The 16,638-nt window shown below is 39.3% G+C and overlaps 2 protein-coding genes across 9 annotated transcripts in view; both read left to right on the top strand.

The window, feature by feature from the left end:
• The window catches only part of grip1 (glutamate receptor interacting protein 1), an 80,591-nt gene extending 68,285 nt beyond the window's left edge, over window positions 1–12,306 (top strand). For 5 of the 8 annotated variants that reach the window (XM_088072533.1, XM_088072536.1, XM_088072535.1 and 2 more), the window contains 8 exons: window positions 30–183; window positions 1,507–1,545; window positions 1,824–1,935; window positions 2,964–2,996; window positions 5,620–5,730; window positions 5,823–5,939; window positions 6,539–6,685; window positions 6,775–12,306. In XM_088072533.1, the coding sequence (XP_087928659.1) occupies window positions 30–183; window positions 1,507–1,545; window positions 1,824–1,935; window positions 2,964–2,996; window positions 5,620–5,730; window positions 5,823–5,939; window positions 6,539–6,685; window positions 6,775–7,077 (1,016 nt within the window). In that variant the 3' untranslated portion in view covers window positions 7,078–12,306. The remainder of the gene's footprint in view (window positions 1–29; window positions 184–1,506; window positions 1,546–1,823; window positions 1,936–2,963; window positions 2,997–5,619; window positions 5,731–5,822; window positions 5,940–6,538; window positions 6,686–6,774) is intronic. The other 3 variants (XM_088072532.1, XM_088072531.1, XM_042511579.2) reach the window with 3 other exon arrangements.
• Window positions 12,307–13,440: 1,134 nt separating this feature from the next.
• Window positions 13,441–16,469, top strand: lsm8 (LSM8 homolog, U6 small nuclear RNA associated). Its single transcript, XM_042511500.2, has 4 exons — window positions 13,441–13,700; window positions 13,957–13,997; window positions 15,013–15,140; window positions 16,016–16,469. Exons 1-4 carry the CDS (start codon window positions 13,670–13,672, stop codon window positions 16,104–16,106), a joined length of 291 nt encoding a protein of 96 aa, XP_042367434.2. The 5' UTR covers window positions 13,441–13,669; the 3' UTR covers window positions 16,107–16,469.
• Window positions 16,470–16,638: the final 169 nt, after the last annotated feature.

Raw genomic sequence — 16,638 nt, 5'->3', positions numbered from 1 at the left:
GGTAACAAAATGTGTTTCTGTGTGTGCAGCTCCACCATTTCAGTCGTCTCCGTACAGTTTCCACGAGTGGCGCAACGCCAAGACAACCAACAGCCAATCATCCTCCTCGACTCGACAGAGAGCCAATCCGCTGTCAGATCTGGGCCTGAGCGACGACGACTGGGACCGCCCACCTCTCGGAGGGTGAGAGAGAGAATCAGAAGTGAATTTCTGTTCAGAGATTCAGAAGAAAAAAGTAAATAACAGAACAGATTTCTGTGAAAATGAATTTTAAAGAAAACAATAACGGCCTTAGTAACCGTTATAAAATACAATAAAGATCATATGGAGCCTTTTTTCCCAAGTTTTTACGTCTAAGAGACGAGCGGGGACAACGCAAACTGGTCCAGTATTAAACACCAAAGCGCACGATCAGTTTACGTCCACTGACTCAGATTGTTGTTCAAAGTGTCAAACGTTATGAAAAGGATCCCGGCAGAGACGGAGCTTTTTATAAAGAGTAAAATCATTTTTGTTTCACTCTTTGAAACCTGGATGAACATCAGTTTTTAAGTATTTAAACCTTAAAAATCTGACAAAAAAAGGTTTAATACTTTTCAAAAACATAGTAAAAGACAATGAGAAACTTGCAAAATATGGTAAAAGTAAAAAGCCTGAAAAAGTAATGTTTTAAAAAAGAGAGAAATATTACAAAAAAACAGGGAAAAGGTCAGAATATTTATGATTATTAGAATAATTTTTTCCCGAAATATTTCACAGAATATTCTCTCTTTATATTTCTCTCTATTTTTTAATTTCCTTTTTTTGTTTTTGTTTTTTACTGTCTGTTTTTTCTCATTTTCAGGTAATTTTCTTGTAACTTTTTTGCCAATCTTGAGTGATTTCTTGTCAAGTTGCTAATTGCCTTCCAAAATTTAGCTTCTTTATCAAAACAGGTGCCAGCGGAGGATCCCCTGACAGGTCCTAGCTAAGCCCCTGATGTCCGAAAATCCAAGAAACTTAGTGAAATCCGAGAAACATCCTAAAATCCTTCAAATGTCAATAAACCCTGGAAACGCCTTAAAATCCTAAAAATGTCTTAAAATCCTACAAACATCCCTACAATCCTAGAAATGTACATAAATCTAAGAAATGTCCTTAAACCTTGGAAACATCTTAAAATCCTACAAATGGCCTAAAATCCTAGAAACATCCTGAAATCCTCGAAATGTCCCAAAGTCCCAGAATAGTCCTAAAATCAGACAAACATCCTAAAATCCTACAAATGCCATTAAATCCAGGAAATGCCCCGAAATCCTAGAAATGGCCTAAAATCTCAGAAACATCCTAAAATCCTAGAAATGTCCTAAAATCCTACGAATGTCCTATAAATTTGTCTGATTTTTTCGGGAAGCAACGTTTCTAATTACTACATGTCCATTAGCGTGTTAGCATTCCCTATATAAATCAGTGGGAGTTGCTAGCGGCGAGCTAACAGCAGTAACAGCAGTGTGTCTCTGTCTGCAGAGCCTGTAATCTGCCCAGCGGTCTAATCACTGACAGCAGGTACCACACTGACCTTTGACCTGTAACCCCCTCACACAGCCCTGTGACACCTGGTGACCTTTAACCCCTGCGTCACTGACACATACACCTGATGGATCTGTATGTCGTCGCTGCACATGTCGTCCCTCACAACGCTCACCTGCATGACCTGTTCGTCACCTGCGTCCTCTGTGTGTGTGTGTGTGTGTGTGTGTGTGTGTGTGTGTGTGTGTGTGTGTGTGTGTGTAAGTCCATCAGATTGTTCTTCTCTCTGATTGACCTTTGACCTTTTCCTTTAGGTTCACTGTGGGTCATGATGGGACAGAACCGGACCAGGAGGAGAACTTCTGGTCTCAGGCTCTGGAGGATCTGGAGACCTGCGGCCAGAGCGGCATCCTCAGAGAGCTGGAGGTGAGTAGTACTGTTAGGTGCAGTATCAGCAGTACAATTAGTAGTAGTATTAATAGTAGAAGCAGTAATAGTATCTGTGGCTGAGTATATTTTGAAAACCTGAGTTTTAATACTTTGATTAACTTAACCGAGTCTCTCAAACACAAGAAGGAACTTTGACTCAATAAAACAACAACACTACATTATTTTCTTTGAATCATAAACTGAAATTTATATGAAAATACATAAAAGACATAAAGAAATTATAAAACCTGCATGTAAAAATAACATAAGATTACAATAGAATTCATAAAATGAATCGTATGGATTTAAGCCACTTGATAATACTAGTAAAAACATAGTAAACACACATACGTAGAATATGTAACATAAGATGGAAAATAAAACCCACTGAGATAATATTAATAAAAAAAAGCTAAAAATAGAGTGTATAAAATTCATAAAATTAAGCAAAATACAACATTTTAAAGAGGTGCAGCAGTGCATAAATGTGTGTTTATTTTTTTAAAGATAATACTTTTGTGCTTTTCAGAAAAAAAAAAATAATAATTTGTGTTAGTTCTGTTTTTTTTGCTTATACTTTTCTACTTTGGTCCAAGTGTTGTATTTCAACTTTTACGTGTTATTCCATCACTGTACTTTTTAATTTATTACATTGTTTTCAGAATCAGAATCAGAATCTGGTTTATTGCCAAATACATTTACATATATAAGTAATTTGACTTGGTGTTTTGGTGCAAAACAATGAACATAAAAGAAAAATAAAAAATATTGAATATTTAGAAGCAGGGTGCAGATTAAGATTATTAAAATGCAAAAACGTAATCAATTTATTAAATATATTACATTTTAAAGGTTAAACTTTTTAATCAAAAAGACCAGCTGGTCTTTATAACTTTCACTAAATTATAAGACTGTAGTGACAGTTTATTTTCCTCTCTTGCTTTAAGAAGTATTTGTTTGTTGGAAATGCAGCTGTAAACGTTGAGTCACGAAGCTGAAAAGAGAACTGACTCCTTCTCTTCCAGGAGTCTGGACAGGAAACGCACCTCCTCACTCTGGTATCCTCCTTCCTCTCCACTACTAACTCTCCTCCTGTCCTCCTCTCCTCTCTCCTCTGTCACTGTGGAGACTTTTAGCGTTGTCAAACATCAGACATGTTAGCTGTTTTTTTGAATGTGACTCTAACCGCACCCCCAGCAGCAACGCTACACACAGACCATGGTGACGTCATTGTGACATTTTAGTGACATCACCCAGCTTCTGACCAATCACGTGGCAGAGTCATGTTGCACCGGGCATGGCAAGTTTGAGCAAGGCATGCTGGGAGAGCTTGTGCAAGCAAGGCCTGATGGGTAGTTTGTTTTGCCAGTCATGAAGCAGATCTGTCAAGTCATGCATGCGTCTGATGAGTCCTTGATTCTGATTGGCTGAGGAGTGTTGAGTGAGACTGTCATCAAGTAGAACATGTTCTACTGAGAACCTCAGTAGAAACAGGAGTAGATTATTGGGCGGGTTTCCATTACAGATTTGCGCAAAACTCAAGCGATATTTTCAAAATGTCGATAAAACAATCGCGAGATGACTGCGTTTCTATTGAGTGATGTTATGCAACTTTTTTTGCAATAACATTCCGTAACCATGGTGATGGATGTTCAAAACATCAGCAGGTTTATTTCTATTACAGCCACCGCACGAGCCGTCATTATTTGCAATCAAAGGCGACGTAGGCGTGTTTTTTAATGGAAAGGCGAGCCCTGTATATGTTGGAGCGACCATGAATGAGGGATTTCTCGGAGCTGATAGTCCACGATTTCACTGAGAAATTGTGGATTCAAAAACTTCCAAATGATCTACTCAACTTTTAAAGAGTTATGTGATGCAATAACACCTCTTGTTCCGCCTGCTGCATCATGAGGGAGCCAAGCACATGGCCATAGCATCATGTGACCTTGAAAAGCCCAAAAAGTGTTTCCATTGCAGTGCCGCGAAATATGATTTTTTTCAGAATCGTCTGAAAAACCACCTCATGCAAGCATAAAAACCTTTTTAAAGATATATAAGTGTTTTTTTTCTTAATTGACGTATTTTATATTCACAATTTTAATTTGCGCTATTTGGCGGTTAATGGAAACCTGCCTATCGATTAAAAAAAACCCAATAAATTCTGTTGATTGATCTACTCAGTAGGAGGAACAGTTCATCAGTAAATCTGTCAGTAGAAACAGATAAAAAAAAGAAACAGATAAAGGAGATTGTCACAGTATGAACAATCGTAGATCATTTCAGAAAAGAACACATCAAGTCTAAGATCATACCAGTTAAAATAACATTAAATCCAGTCAGTAGAAACAGGTAGATACAAACAGATTAAGTTAAAACAACCGTAGATCCTGTCAGAAGAAACTGAGGTAAATCCTGCAAATTAACTGACCAATAGAAACAGTTGTGGATTCTGTCAGTACAAAAAACAGATGCTCATAAAGGATCAAGTCAATAAACATGAAAAGCGTGGTAAATTCTCAGAGTCCAACAACAGAGGATTCAGTCAGAAGATTTTTCAATAGAAACAGTAGATCCTGTCGTGTGAGTAGTACACTTGGGCGAAAAGACCAAATACCTTCCTGAAATTTCACCGGGGTATACGGTACGTGAAGGTATAAGGGTGCGGTGCTAACACCCTCCTCAACAGCAAGTACACTACTTACTTTAATCTTTTCAGACTAATAAATACACAATAGAGAACCACACAATGTTACAAAAAGTAATTTTCTAACACTTGTTTTTCTTATCAAAGAGAAAAATACAGCTGTACACCTTTTCAATTCAACTTTCTCACAGTCATGAAAGACTGACTAGGCTTAATTGATAACGAGGCGTAATTGCCTCATAAAGCACATTTCATTCAAACTTGATAGAAACAAAATTATACTCACCCAAACCATAATGCGAGTAATCTAGTTGGTAAGTCCACTGTTCCAACAATCACCAGCTCCGGTTTGGTCAAAATAAATCCTTAATTCACTGAGTAAGATGTAAAAAACATGCTGCTATTCCCCATGGTCTCTGCTGTTGCTGGCTGCCAGCTGTTTACAGATCTGTAACTTCTCCCTCCACCATTAGCTGTCGCTGCGTCTTTCAGCTCAGCTGCCTGTTCCATCAGTAGAGACAGGACAGACTGAGCTCTGGTGGTGCGTGCTGTGCACTACATACAATAAGTGTAATAGAAAGAGGAGCATGATGAAAAACATACCTTTGGGATTTCTAAATAGAATAGAATAGAATAGAAATACTTTATTAACCCTACGAGGGAAATTGTTTTGTTTTTTTACCCTAGTATACTGTAATACTGTGACACCGCCCAAGCCTAGTGAGTACTTGTAATCAGTGGATTCTTTCTGTTGATCCTCGCACAATCGATCCCATCAGTGGACCACCGTGGACAGCAACAGTAAGAAACTACAGTAGAAAGTGTCAGTAGAGCATCAGTAGAGCCCATCAGAAGAAGAAACAATAGAATCTGTCAGTAGAGGCCTGTCCTGTCCTGGTGTGATCATGGCAGCTGGAGTCAAAGGTTGGATTCCCAAGATGCTATTGAGCACCATGTTTTTTTATGGATCCGACTGACCTTTCCTTTTTTAAAAGGCTGTGTGTGATTGGATGTTTTTGATTGGCTGTCTCCAGGCAACCATCATGTCAGGCTCCAGCCTCAGTCTGAACCACGACCCCACCCCCCTGCGTAGCACACTGGGACGCCAGGCGAGCTTCCAGGAACGCAGCAACTCCAAACCACAGGTAACCAGTGCCGACCACTGACCTCACACTGTCATATCTTAAAAGCTGGTGTTTGTTTCTTTTTGAAGATTTATTCCCCTACCTTTTCTCAGGTGACCCCACGGTCCAACACCTTGCCCTCTGACCCACAGCGCCGAGCCTTTGCCATGAGGAAGATGAGGCAGGAAGTCAACGAGATCCTAAACCAGAACCCTGTGGAACTCCATAAGGTGACGTTTGACCCATTTACACATTTCTCAATTGGTGTTAAAATGCATTCTGGTGAGCCAAACACAAGTGGACTATCGAAACAAATCGTTGTTTCGCCATCTGTGTCTATGATATTCTCTGATGTCTCAATGGTGCCCTGGTCACTTTCGCTAAAAGATCAAAGGACAATGCGTAGTTATTATGCACCAGCTAACCAAGAAAACAAAAACATAGTTCAAGATTTAGTATAATTCTGAAGACTGTTCCACCTGTTGAGATCTTTTGGGACTTGCATTGACAAGAGCACTGGACAAGACAACAAAAGGTCCATGTCTTGATGATGTCCTGGTATGTCCTGTTACATCCTTGCTGAAGACACATCAGGACGCATTAGTGTCAATATGACAAAAAAAAAAGGAGGTCAAATGTGTCTGAGATCACCATGGCAACTGGTGTGATCAGATCACATTGCACCTTGGTGGTCATTTGTATTTAGTGCTGTCCACTTGTCGATTGCCCACAACGCACTTTAAAATAAACAGATTCTTTGAAACTTCAAAATGACCAGACATTGATTTATCTGTTGTGATCCTAACAAAGTATGTGTCTGTGTTTGTAGCTGACTCTAGAGAAGGCCTCAGATCTAGAAGATTTTGGTTTCAGTGTTTCTGACGGTATGTTGGACCGTGGCGTCTATGTCAATAACATTCGACCAGGAGGCCCGGCAGAGCGGGGCGGTCTCCGAGCCTATGACCGGATACTACAGGTACAAAAACACCAGTATCTACAACCATGCTAGCACCTCTGTGAGGCTGTACTCAGATTAATAAATCATAAGCCTTTTATGTCTTCCAGATTAACCATGTGCGGACTAGGGACTTTGACTGCTGCCTCGTCGTACCATTGATCGCCGAGTCTCCAAACCATCTGGAGCTTGTCATCAGCCGGAACCCCACGTCCTCCCCTTCCCTCTTGGTCAATCACACCGACAGCACCACCAACAACAGCAACTCCTCTCAGCCAATCAGCAGTGACCTGGGACCTTCAGAGCTCTCCATTGGCCAAGGAGAGGATGGTGGTCCGATCAAGTGGAGCCAACCGGGAGATGGGATCGGGGCGGGGCTTGCAGTGGGTCAGGTGAATAATAATTCCTTATAGCGGACAAAAACTGGACGAAACTGGATTAAACCGGTTCTTACCAGACTGGACTGAAGAGGTCAACAAGGAGAACAATACAGAAAAGTTGAGTTACACTGGTTTAGACCTGTCCGAACTGGTTCAGAGTGGACCCCCATGGTGCTACACACACCTTCTGGATGAATATTGACCTTTGACCACTTGAGTTTGACCTTTGAACTGCTAAAGCAGCCTGAAAGCACACTGATGGACAGGAGCAACTCCTCACCTTTTCACTTGAACCAGTTCTGCATACTGGTCCTACTGGAGTCACTGGAACCCGAACTATAACTACTGATCCTACCGGAACCACAGCCAGAGCTCCTGGTCTAACTGTGCCGGGAATTGATGGGTACTGGTTCTTTAAGCCCAGAGCCATGACTACTGATTCTATTGAAGCCAGAGCCACAGCCAGTGGTTTTACTGGTTTAAGAATAACGGTAACTGGTTCTACAAACCTAGAACTAGGGATACTGGTCCTATTGAAGCCACAGCCAGTGGTATGACTGGTTTAAAACATGTGGGTTCTGGACTTAGTGGACCAAGACATGGTTCTTGTTCTTGGTCATAGTGGTCACAGGATTGAGTGTACTAAGACAGAACCATAACCAGAACTTCTATGAGTCCAGAGCAATGGCTTCTGGTCCATCTGGTCTTAGTAGAATCAAAACCATGGCTTCTGGTTGCACTGGCCAAGGACCACAGCAGCACAAAGACTGATGGGACTCCAGGATCTAAAACCTGCTGATGGACAAACAGGTTGCCAAGGAGACTAGGGATGCTCCGATCACCATATTGAGTGTTGATGTCTTAGGGATCGTCCAAACCAATACTAATTACTGACTGGTTTCTGTTCTTAAACATTGATTTCTGTCAGTCTTAACTTTGATGTTTTTCAAGTTATGGGTGGAAATACCTTTGTTGGCACAGAGCGTTGACTTAGGCAAAAGATTAAAGATGGTTATGGTTATGTACAAGTCTTTCGAAGATAAAGCATAAAAATTATGTTGAAAATGGTTGTTTAAGCTTAAGATCAGACATGGATGGTGTTAGGTGAAGATCTGGTTTATTTCAGGTAGGGATGAGAATTTTAAAAGGATGGGATCTTAACATCCCAACAAGTTGCAACTGCTTGAATTCGATTCTGACATGTTGGGTAAACCTCCAGAGTTACAAGAAAAACGAAATCCTTCAAAAGTCCGTTAGCTTGTAGCATGCTATCATCGGAGCACCATTGGCAATTTTTATGTCAGTGTGGATGAAAAGTCCTTAAAGTGTAACATTTTTTAAAAAATGACCATCTACAGTCCCATGAGAAGTGGGCAAACTCCATACAGTCATGTGATTTTGATTGCAAACGCCACACCAGTTGCTTAATGGACCATGTGGTGAGATTGTTTTCTAAAGAAAATCTTACCAATTTTCTACTCAATTTTCGTAGAAAAAAATGTTCACATATATCGATCAGCCAAAACATTTAAGCTACTTAATATGTGACGTGATAGGTCAACCGGAAAAAGGTCTAATAGAAACTGGCTAAAAGGGGACATACTTTCGTCAATAAATCGATTCTTCGTCAATAAATCGATTCTTCCCGATGCTTGTATACGGGGACAAAGACAGTAGTCCAATTAATTTGAGCTTTAACTGTAGCTTGACTGAACTGTGCATGTAAATGAACTGAGTGTTATTGTTTTGGCTGATTGGTGTATATCAAAGTAAAGATTTTTAAAATATTTTTTAGTTTAGATACATTTGAAAGGATACCAGCCTTAATGGTGGAAAACAGGCAGCCATGATGGATGTGGTAATGGTAACACGATTAAATGTTTCAGTCAATTTTAAGATGTAAATCATGTCAATAATTATCAGCTGATATTGATCGGAGCATCCCTAATGAAATGTACAGAAAGACAGAGGGTTTACTGTTAAGATTTTAGTTCTGTGCCATGAACGAGCTGCAGACTGGAAGAGTAATAATAATCATATTGACGATGATGATGATGATGATGATGATGATGATGATGATGATGATGATGACACTGAGCAGTTCAATAAGAATCTTTTTCTACTGTTTACACCTGTTGGACTGGCCACACTGTGTGTATGTATGTGTGCGTGTCTGTGTGTGTGTTTGTATGTTATGTGTGTGTGTTAAACACAAGGCCAGTTAAGCCCCCTTTGCCCCCCCCCCTCCTCATTTTCCCCTCGACCAATAGGCAGCCAAGACGACGACAGATGGCAGTTCTGAGAGATTCAGCTGATTGGCTGGAACCAATCAGAAAATCTTACCTGCCTGTCTGTGATTGGTTCTGCTTGACACACAAGCTGACCAATCAGCTACCAGGAGGAAGCCAAGCATGCCCCCACCCCCACTTTCCTGACCCCCACCCCACCCCACCCTCAGTAACAGTGATCTATTATGCTAATCGATCGGTGTGTTTTTTGATTGACTGTTGTCAGTTTTCTCTGTTTGTTTGTTCGTTTGTTTCCATGGCGACTGAACTTGAAAAGATGTAAAATAGATTAAAAACAGTTCAGTCCCGTCGCTGTTCACATCGAGACCATTGAACCCCGAAAACCTTCACCTCATAACCACGAAAACAACAATGTTACACGAGAAAAAAATCCTGACGAATCAGGAAACCTGTGACAGTAAATACCTGTGTGTGTGTGTGTGTGTGTGTGTGTGTGTGTGTGTGTGTGTGTGTGTGAGAGAGAGAGCGCGTGGTTGTGTATGACTGCATGTGTGTGTATGTTTATTTTGGAGTGATGTCAACATCTTCCTGCTCTCACCTCAACCTGAACTCACTATTTAAACTGGCCAATCAGAATCCTCCCTCAGCACCGACCAGTAGAAACCCTCCCTGAGCTCTAACAACAGTCGCTAGCTGCTAAACGCCCTGTGCTCTGGATCGGAGAGCTGTGATTGGCTGTGACTGTGCAGCTGTTATGATTGGCTGTTTCTTTTTTTTGGATAGTTGTAATTGGCTGCTCAACTTCGTCCGAAACTTTGTAACGTGAATCTGAAGCACAGTGTTAGCATGTGGCTAGCATACGCTAAGTACAGGGCTAGCATAAAGATGATTTTACTTAAAATAATCCTAGAAACCAACTGACTTGAAAAAGGGAAGTAAATATAACTATTAATAATATTTCTGTTTACTTTGTATTGAATTGTTAAGCGCTGTCAAAATTTAGCTGTTTACTTAATTTGTGAAATTGTTTCAACTTAGAAATGACAAGTAAAGCGACCCTCTTTGTAAATGTTAGCAACTTCAGTAAACCAAGTTAGTCTGACTTAACTTGATCATCACAAAGAGGATTGTGCAAATATTGGTTTGTAGATCTGCAAGTTCTGTTTGTTAACATGTTTAAAGACGTACAACTATATGATTGACTAGTTTGTAAACAGCAGAGTACAGATATTGTTTATAACACAGTAAACTTGGATTAGCAAAGTTGCTAAAACTTAGAAAGATTGATTAAACTCGCAACAAACTTCACAAAATTAAATAAATCTAGCTTCATTTTAAGTTAACTTAATAAGATATAAAGTAGATATAAATTAATATTAATAGTTGTATTCACTTACCTTTTGAAGGCAATAAGTTTATTCGATATTTTTAAGTAAAATCAACATGTCAGATTTGACATGATACCATGCGGTTAACGCACACGGCTAATACTAGCTGTGGTTACCACCAAGCAGACTTATACTTATCATCTTGAAAATGTATAGTTAGCACACAGCTAAAATCTATCGAACATACCTAGATGTTAGCACATGGCTAACCAAGGGCCAACATCTGGCTAATACAGCCAGTGTATGCACACATCTAGCACAAGGCTAAAATAGGGCTACAGCTGGTAAACACAGCTAGTAATTGGTTAGCACACAGCTAACAAAGGGCTAGCATCTGGTAAACATTCTAATAGATGTTTTGCATACAGTTAAAAGCAGAGTTAACACCTGGCTAACATACCTAGGCCTTAACATAAGGCTAACAACTGGCTAAGGCTAGTACACTTGGAGAAAGGCTAATACATTGCAATCATAGCTAATCCAAGGTTAGCTCACAGACTAATATGCTTTGTGTCTAATATGCATAATATATGGTTAACACAGACTTGGAACACAGCAAAGACATAGTATACAGCTAATATGTTTCCATGGTTACACACACCTAGCACAATGCTAACAGAGGGCTACAATCTGTGAAACACAGCTAGTATTTGGTTAGCAAACAGCTAGCATTGGGGCTACCATCTGGTAGGCCTAAACATAACATTAGTTATCTATAATACAGCTAAATTACGGCTTACACCTGGCTAAAAAATGGGTTTATGGTTATAGCCAATTACAGAACGGTTAAGACACAATGTAATAATATGATATTAGGTTTAGCTCGCGCCTAACATGGGGCTACCAGTTACCCCATGGCTAGCGCAGGGCTAACATTTTGACAACTCCTAGAATAAGGCTAACAGCAAAGTAACACCTGGTACGAAGAGGTAATATTAGGTGTAGCTCACAGCTACACTATCACTTTATTTAGCACATGGCTAGCACGGGGCTAATACAGTTAGTATTCAGTTAGCATATGGTTAGCATCCACCATTTTATGGCTAACATTACACAAAGGTCTTGTTTGTAGTGGTAACTGGAGGTGTTAGCTTTGTTAGCGTGGTTAGCACTTTAGCGCTTAGCTGAGAAAATGGTTCCACCAATGGGAAAAGGCCTCAGAGCTGAGGGGGCGTGGCTTCAGGAGGGTTTGATGAGCGAGATCTAAAGCCATACACACTGTGTTTGTGCGCATGTGATTAACTGTGTGTATGTGTGTGTTTGTCTGTGAGTGTGTGTGTGTGTATATATATAGCATTGCAGGGATTTGCACTCTAGTGATTCACCTCAGCAAGACATCCTCCCACACACACACACACACACACACGTACACACACGCACACTCACATGCATCACACTGCCATTTGAAATAGTGGGTCAGATTAGTTTCCATGTAGCTTCACCAACCAACCAAACTGTATTTTTCTTTAAAGGAACAGGGATGTTGTAAAGTATTTTTGTACAAATTTAATACTTTGGTAGCATGACGTTCCTGGTGTTTGTCCTGTCGGGCTCCACTGCTCTCCTCCACCCCCCCTTTGTATGGACGACTACTGAGCAACAATAAAGATGAAGACCTGCTGGGACGACTGGACTCCATGTTTGTGTTTAAAATTAACATGGTTCATGTGTTTATTTGTCATTTTACAGTGTATGGCAAGCTTTTTTTTTTACATTTAATCAGCAGCAGACATAGCAAATGTAGATATTTACATTTTCTTTATAGAGAATAGGCAACAATTTCAATGCGTTCCTGGCATATTTTAGGACTTGTCTCGGGCGGGTGGCGTATACACTTAAAAGCTGGCATTGTAATCCTCCAAAAAATGCATTTAAGATGTCCAAAGAGCAAGTACAGCATACCGTCAATGAGTAAAACTGAAGAAAGAAGCAAAGGATAAGTTTAATCTTTTACAGACACATATTCATACTTTGTTTGTGGAGTTAGCGCCGACACTTTAGAGCAAATTTACATTTCTCAAGGCCCACCTTTAATTTAACAAATGGATGGGTGCAAGACCTGCAGATTTTCAGAATAAACATAAAACAAGTGTTTGCACAAAGTTAAGTAACATTATCACCATGCACACATCTCTGTGGGACGACACTTGAAATTTAATAAAATACATTTTTCTAGTTTTCATTGTGGTGATTAATGTTAGCTGTAAACATGGAGGGTATTTCAGTAGTATTGTAAGTATTGTACTTGAGTATGAATTTGTGGTACTTGTGCTTAAGTATTTTTTTTTCATGCTACTTTATGGGAAGATTGTACTTTTTACTTTACTACATTTATCTGATGGATTTAGTTACCTTACAATTTTTTTTTGCATAAAATTTAAAAAATTACATTAAATTAAATTATCAAAGAGTTTATACAAGTACAGCCACAACATTCAGTTGATTAATCAATCAGTCAATTCACAGACAATTAACTGTCACCTATTCTGAGAAACATTTAAGTCTTTTTCTATTTTTTATGATTCTGAGTTTTGGGGTGGTTTTTTTTTCTATATTTATTTTAAATAATTTTGAGTTTATAGTTTTATATTTTTTTAATTTTAAGTTTTGGGTGTTTTCTATTTTGTATAATTTTGATTTTATATATATTTCTTCTTCTTTTTTGAAAAAAATAATTTTGAGGTTTCAGGATGGTTTTTTTTTTTTTTTTTTTTTTAATTTTTAAGTTAAGGATCTGAATTTCTTCCACCACAACACGTCACAGCTGAATTGTTCCCGCTCGGCGCTCTCCTCTCCCGCCTGTTCTGCTCGGTGACTCGGCGGTGGATTGGTTCGGTCTGTTCTCCCGTGTTGTGTTGCCGTTAGCATCGTTAGCACCTGCCGCCGTTTCTGCGTGACATTTCTGCACCGTTTCACCTCCAGCTAACCGGGAGGAAATATTAACCGACCTCTCCGCTGGATAAATAAACACGGAGCCCGGCAGGAAGCATGTCCACCGCCCTGGAGAGCTACATTAACCGTATCCTGCTGCTAACGCTAGCTGGCTAACATGCTAACAGCCCATGTGAATGAATGAAAAAATGCTAGTTAGCTTAGCATCCCGAGCTAAGAGGGTTATTTTTTGTTATTTCTGGACGTTCAGCGTTCATTTAGTAATGCAGCGGTGTTGTAAGAGTTACCAGCGTAATATGCTATTTTCTTTAGCTTATTAATGTTAATTTTATGAAAGTTTTGTGCAGGAAAGTGTGTTTTTCCTTTAACTGTGTGTGATTCAGGCACCGTGGCCATCATCACCTCAGACGGCAGGATGATCGTGGTGAGTTTAAAACATCCTGAAATACCTGCAGTGATGGAGGAAACATTTATTTACACAAATATTTACTGCAAAAGTACTAACGCCACACTGTAAAAATACCACAATAACGTTAAAGTCGCACATTCAAACCCTCATTTAAGTGCGAGTTCAAACAAAAGTGCTTCAAATTAAAGTCGATATGTTGCAGCAGAGCAGAGATACTTACACTTGCTTTATTTGGGGGCCACTTTTGCAAAATGACAGGAGGCCAGGGGCCAGTCACTCCAGCCCCTTACATGTTTCCAGGATTTTAGGACGTTTCTTGGATTTTAACTCATTTCTAGGATTTTAAGACGTTTCTAAGATGTTAGGACATTTTGGGGGTCACAGCATTTATAGTACTTTGGGACATTTCTAGGATTTTAGGATGTTTCTCTTATTTTAGGACATTTGGGGCGTAGCGAGGAGGAGTTTGAGGGATCCCCCATTGTCACTTTTTTTGATAAACAGGCTCTATTGTGATGCCTTTTGTGCACTTTGGCTCCTTATGTATGCTAAAAGTACGAAAACATTTCCCGGTGTGTATCACTTGATTTTTACTGTGAATTAGAAAATGGTTGGGGGCCACCTGGCATCCTATCAAGGGCCAGATTTGACCTGCGAGCCGTATGTTTAGTACCCCCACACTAAGGTTTTCCCTGTTCTGTGTGGTGTTTTTGGATTAATCTTCCTGCTGTAGATGATTTGTGCTCATTTTAACTCCTTTATAAATAGTTGGGTAGTTTTATCTACAGCGATGCATCATGGTCTATGAGATCATCATATGTTCGTAGCGTGGCCGACCTGTGAGAAACACGCGTCTCTAAAAAGTCAGAATAACAGCCCTGTTTTCAGCTCTGAGACGATGACTTTTCCAGTTGATCCAAAAGGGTTTTTAAAGAGTTTATTGAACTCAAGAAGGAGGAGAATTTTCTCATTTTCTTCATCCGTGTGTGTGTGTGTGTGTGTGTGTGTGTGTGTGTGTGTGTGTGTTCAGGGCACCCTGAAGGGCTTCGATCAGACCATCAACCTGATCCTGGACGAGAGTCACGAGCGAGTGTTCAGCTCCAGTCAGGGCGTGGAGCAGGTGGTGCTGGGACTTTACATCGTCAGAGGAGACAACGTGTGAGTCACCGTTCACCTCTGAATGACCGTTAACGTACAAATCAGAGTCTCCGTTATTTTTTTCAAATAAATTATCTGTATTATAAAGATTGTTTATTACTCAAGTCATATGACAATGAATTTGCCCAAGAAAAAATAACAAAATCTTGTCTCATGTAAATAATTGTATTTTTTATTATTATTATTGTTATTGTTAATATTATTTATAAAAGGTACAAGGTAGATTATTAGCCATTTCTTTCTTAATGTCTAGAAAAAAATAATTAAAAACAATATGAAACAAAAAATATAACAATAATATTTGTAATAATAACAATAACAACTATTATTTTATTAATAATAATAATTTTTATGATTATTATTATTAATAATAATAATACAAATAACAACATTCAAAAGCATTGCTGTGAAAATCATAGCAGCCTTTTCCCTAAAATTAAAAATAAATGTCAGAAGTACTTGACTTAAAAATTGAACTTGTTATTTCCTGGATTCATTTAATCACTGGAATAATAAAATATGCAGTTTAGATAATCGCTGGTCTCTAATGTTAACGGTGCCTTTTCCTCATGACATCAGTCGATAGGATATTTGATTTTCTGTTCCCCCAAAAGAACTGTGACGTTTTGTTAGTTTGTTTTTTTAGTACGAGCAGCTACTTAAAGTCATGGAAATGTGTGAAATTATTAGGCAACAGTTTTGAGAATTCACTGGTTAAAATGTGTGTGATCTGTAAAATGTGAAAGTATTTAGGGTGATAGTTATATTGTCGTATTTAATCTCGTTCGGTGATTTTGACTCGTGTGTTAATGTAAAAGCAGGATTTGATTCGTTAAGTTTGGAGCTCAGTTCGAACTTCTTTTCCGTGTTTTCAGGGCGGTGATCGGGGAGATCGACGAGGAAACAGACTCCACTCTGGATTTAGGAAACATCAGAGCCGAGCCGCTCAACTCTGTCGTCCACTGACCTCTGACCCCCCCCGCCTGCACTCTGCGTCGCCACGGCAACAGATGACAGCATGACTCAGCTGTGTGTTTGTGTGTGTGTTGCAGGAGCCTGTTTACTGATGCAGGTTGACTGAGTTTTCTGGACCAGCTGAGACCTCGAATCTGCAAACACGGACAGACGTTAAATTTAAAAAATGCACCCGGAGAACTCAGTGAACCTTCGTCCACTAACAGACTCCCGCTCTGACTTTTTTCTGTTTGTATTTTCTTTTTTTATAAATATTAAATTGTTAGAGTTGTTCGACTTTTTTATGCTACAAGTGAATTTTTGTCAGATCGAGATTGTTTAAATAAAGGTTGATTTCTCATGTTTCGACAAAAACTCTGTGTTCGATGTTTACGGTGGTGAAAGAAATATTCAGATCTTTTACTAAAGTAAAAAATAGCAATAATTAAGTGTAGAGACACTCTTACAGCTAAAAGTCCTGCATTCAAAATAAGTAAAAGTAGCAACGAATAAGCACCAAAATATACTTAAAAGTACTCATCAT

This window comes from Plectropomus leopardus, chromosome 22, assembly GCF_026936395.1.
Source record: "Plectropomus leopardus strain MGB_pleo_1.0 chromosome 22, ASM2693639v1, whole genome shotgun sequence".
Taxonomy (NCBI): Eukaryota; Metazoa; Chordata; class Actinopteri; order Perciformes; family Serranidae; genus Plectropomus; species Plectropomus leopardus.
This window is presented reverse-complemented; position numbering and strand designations above follow the sequence as displayed.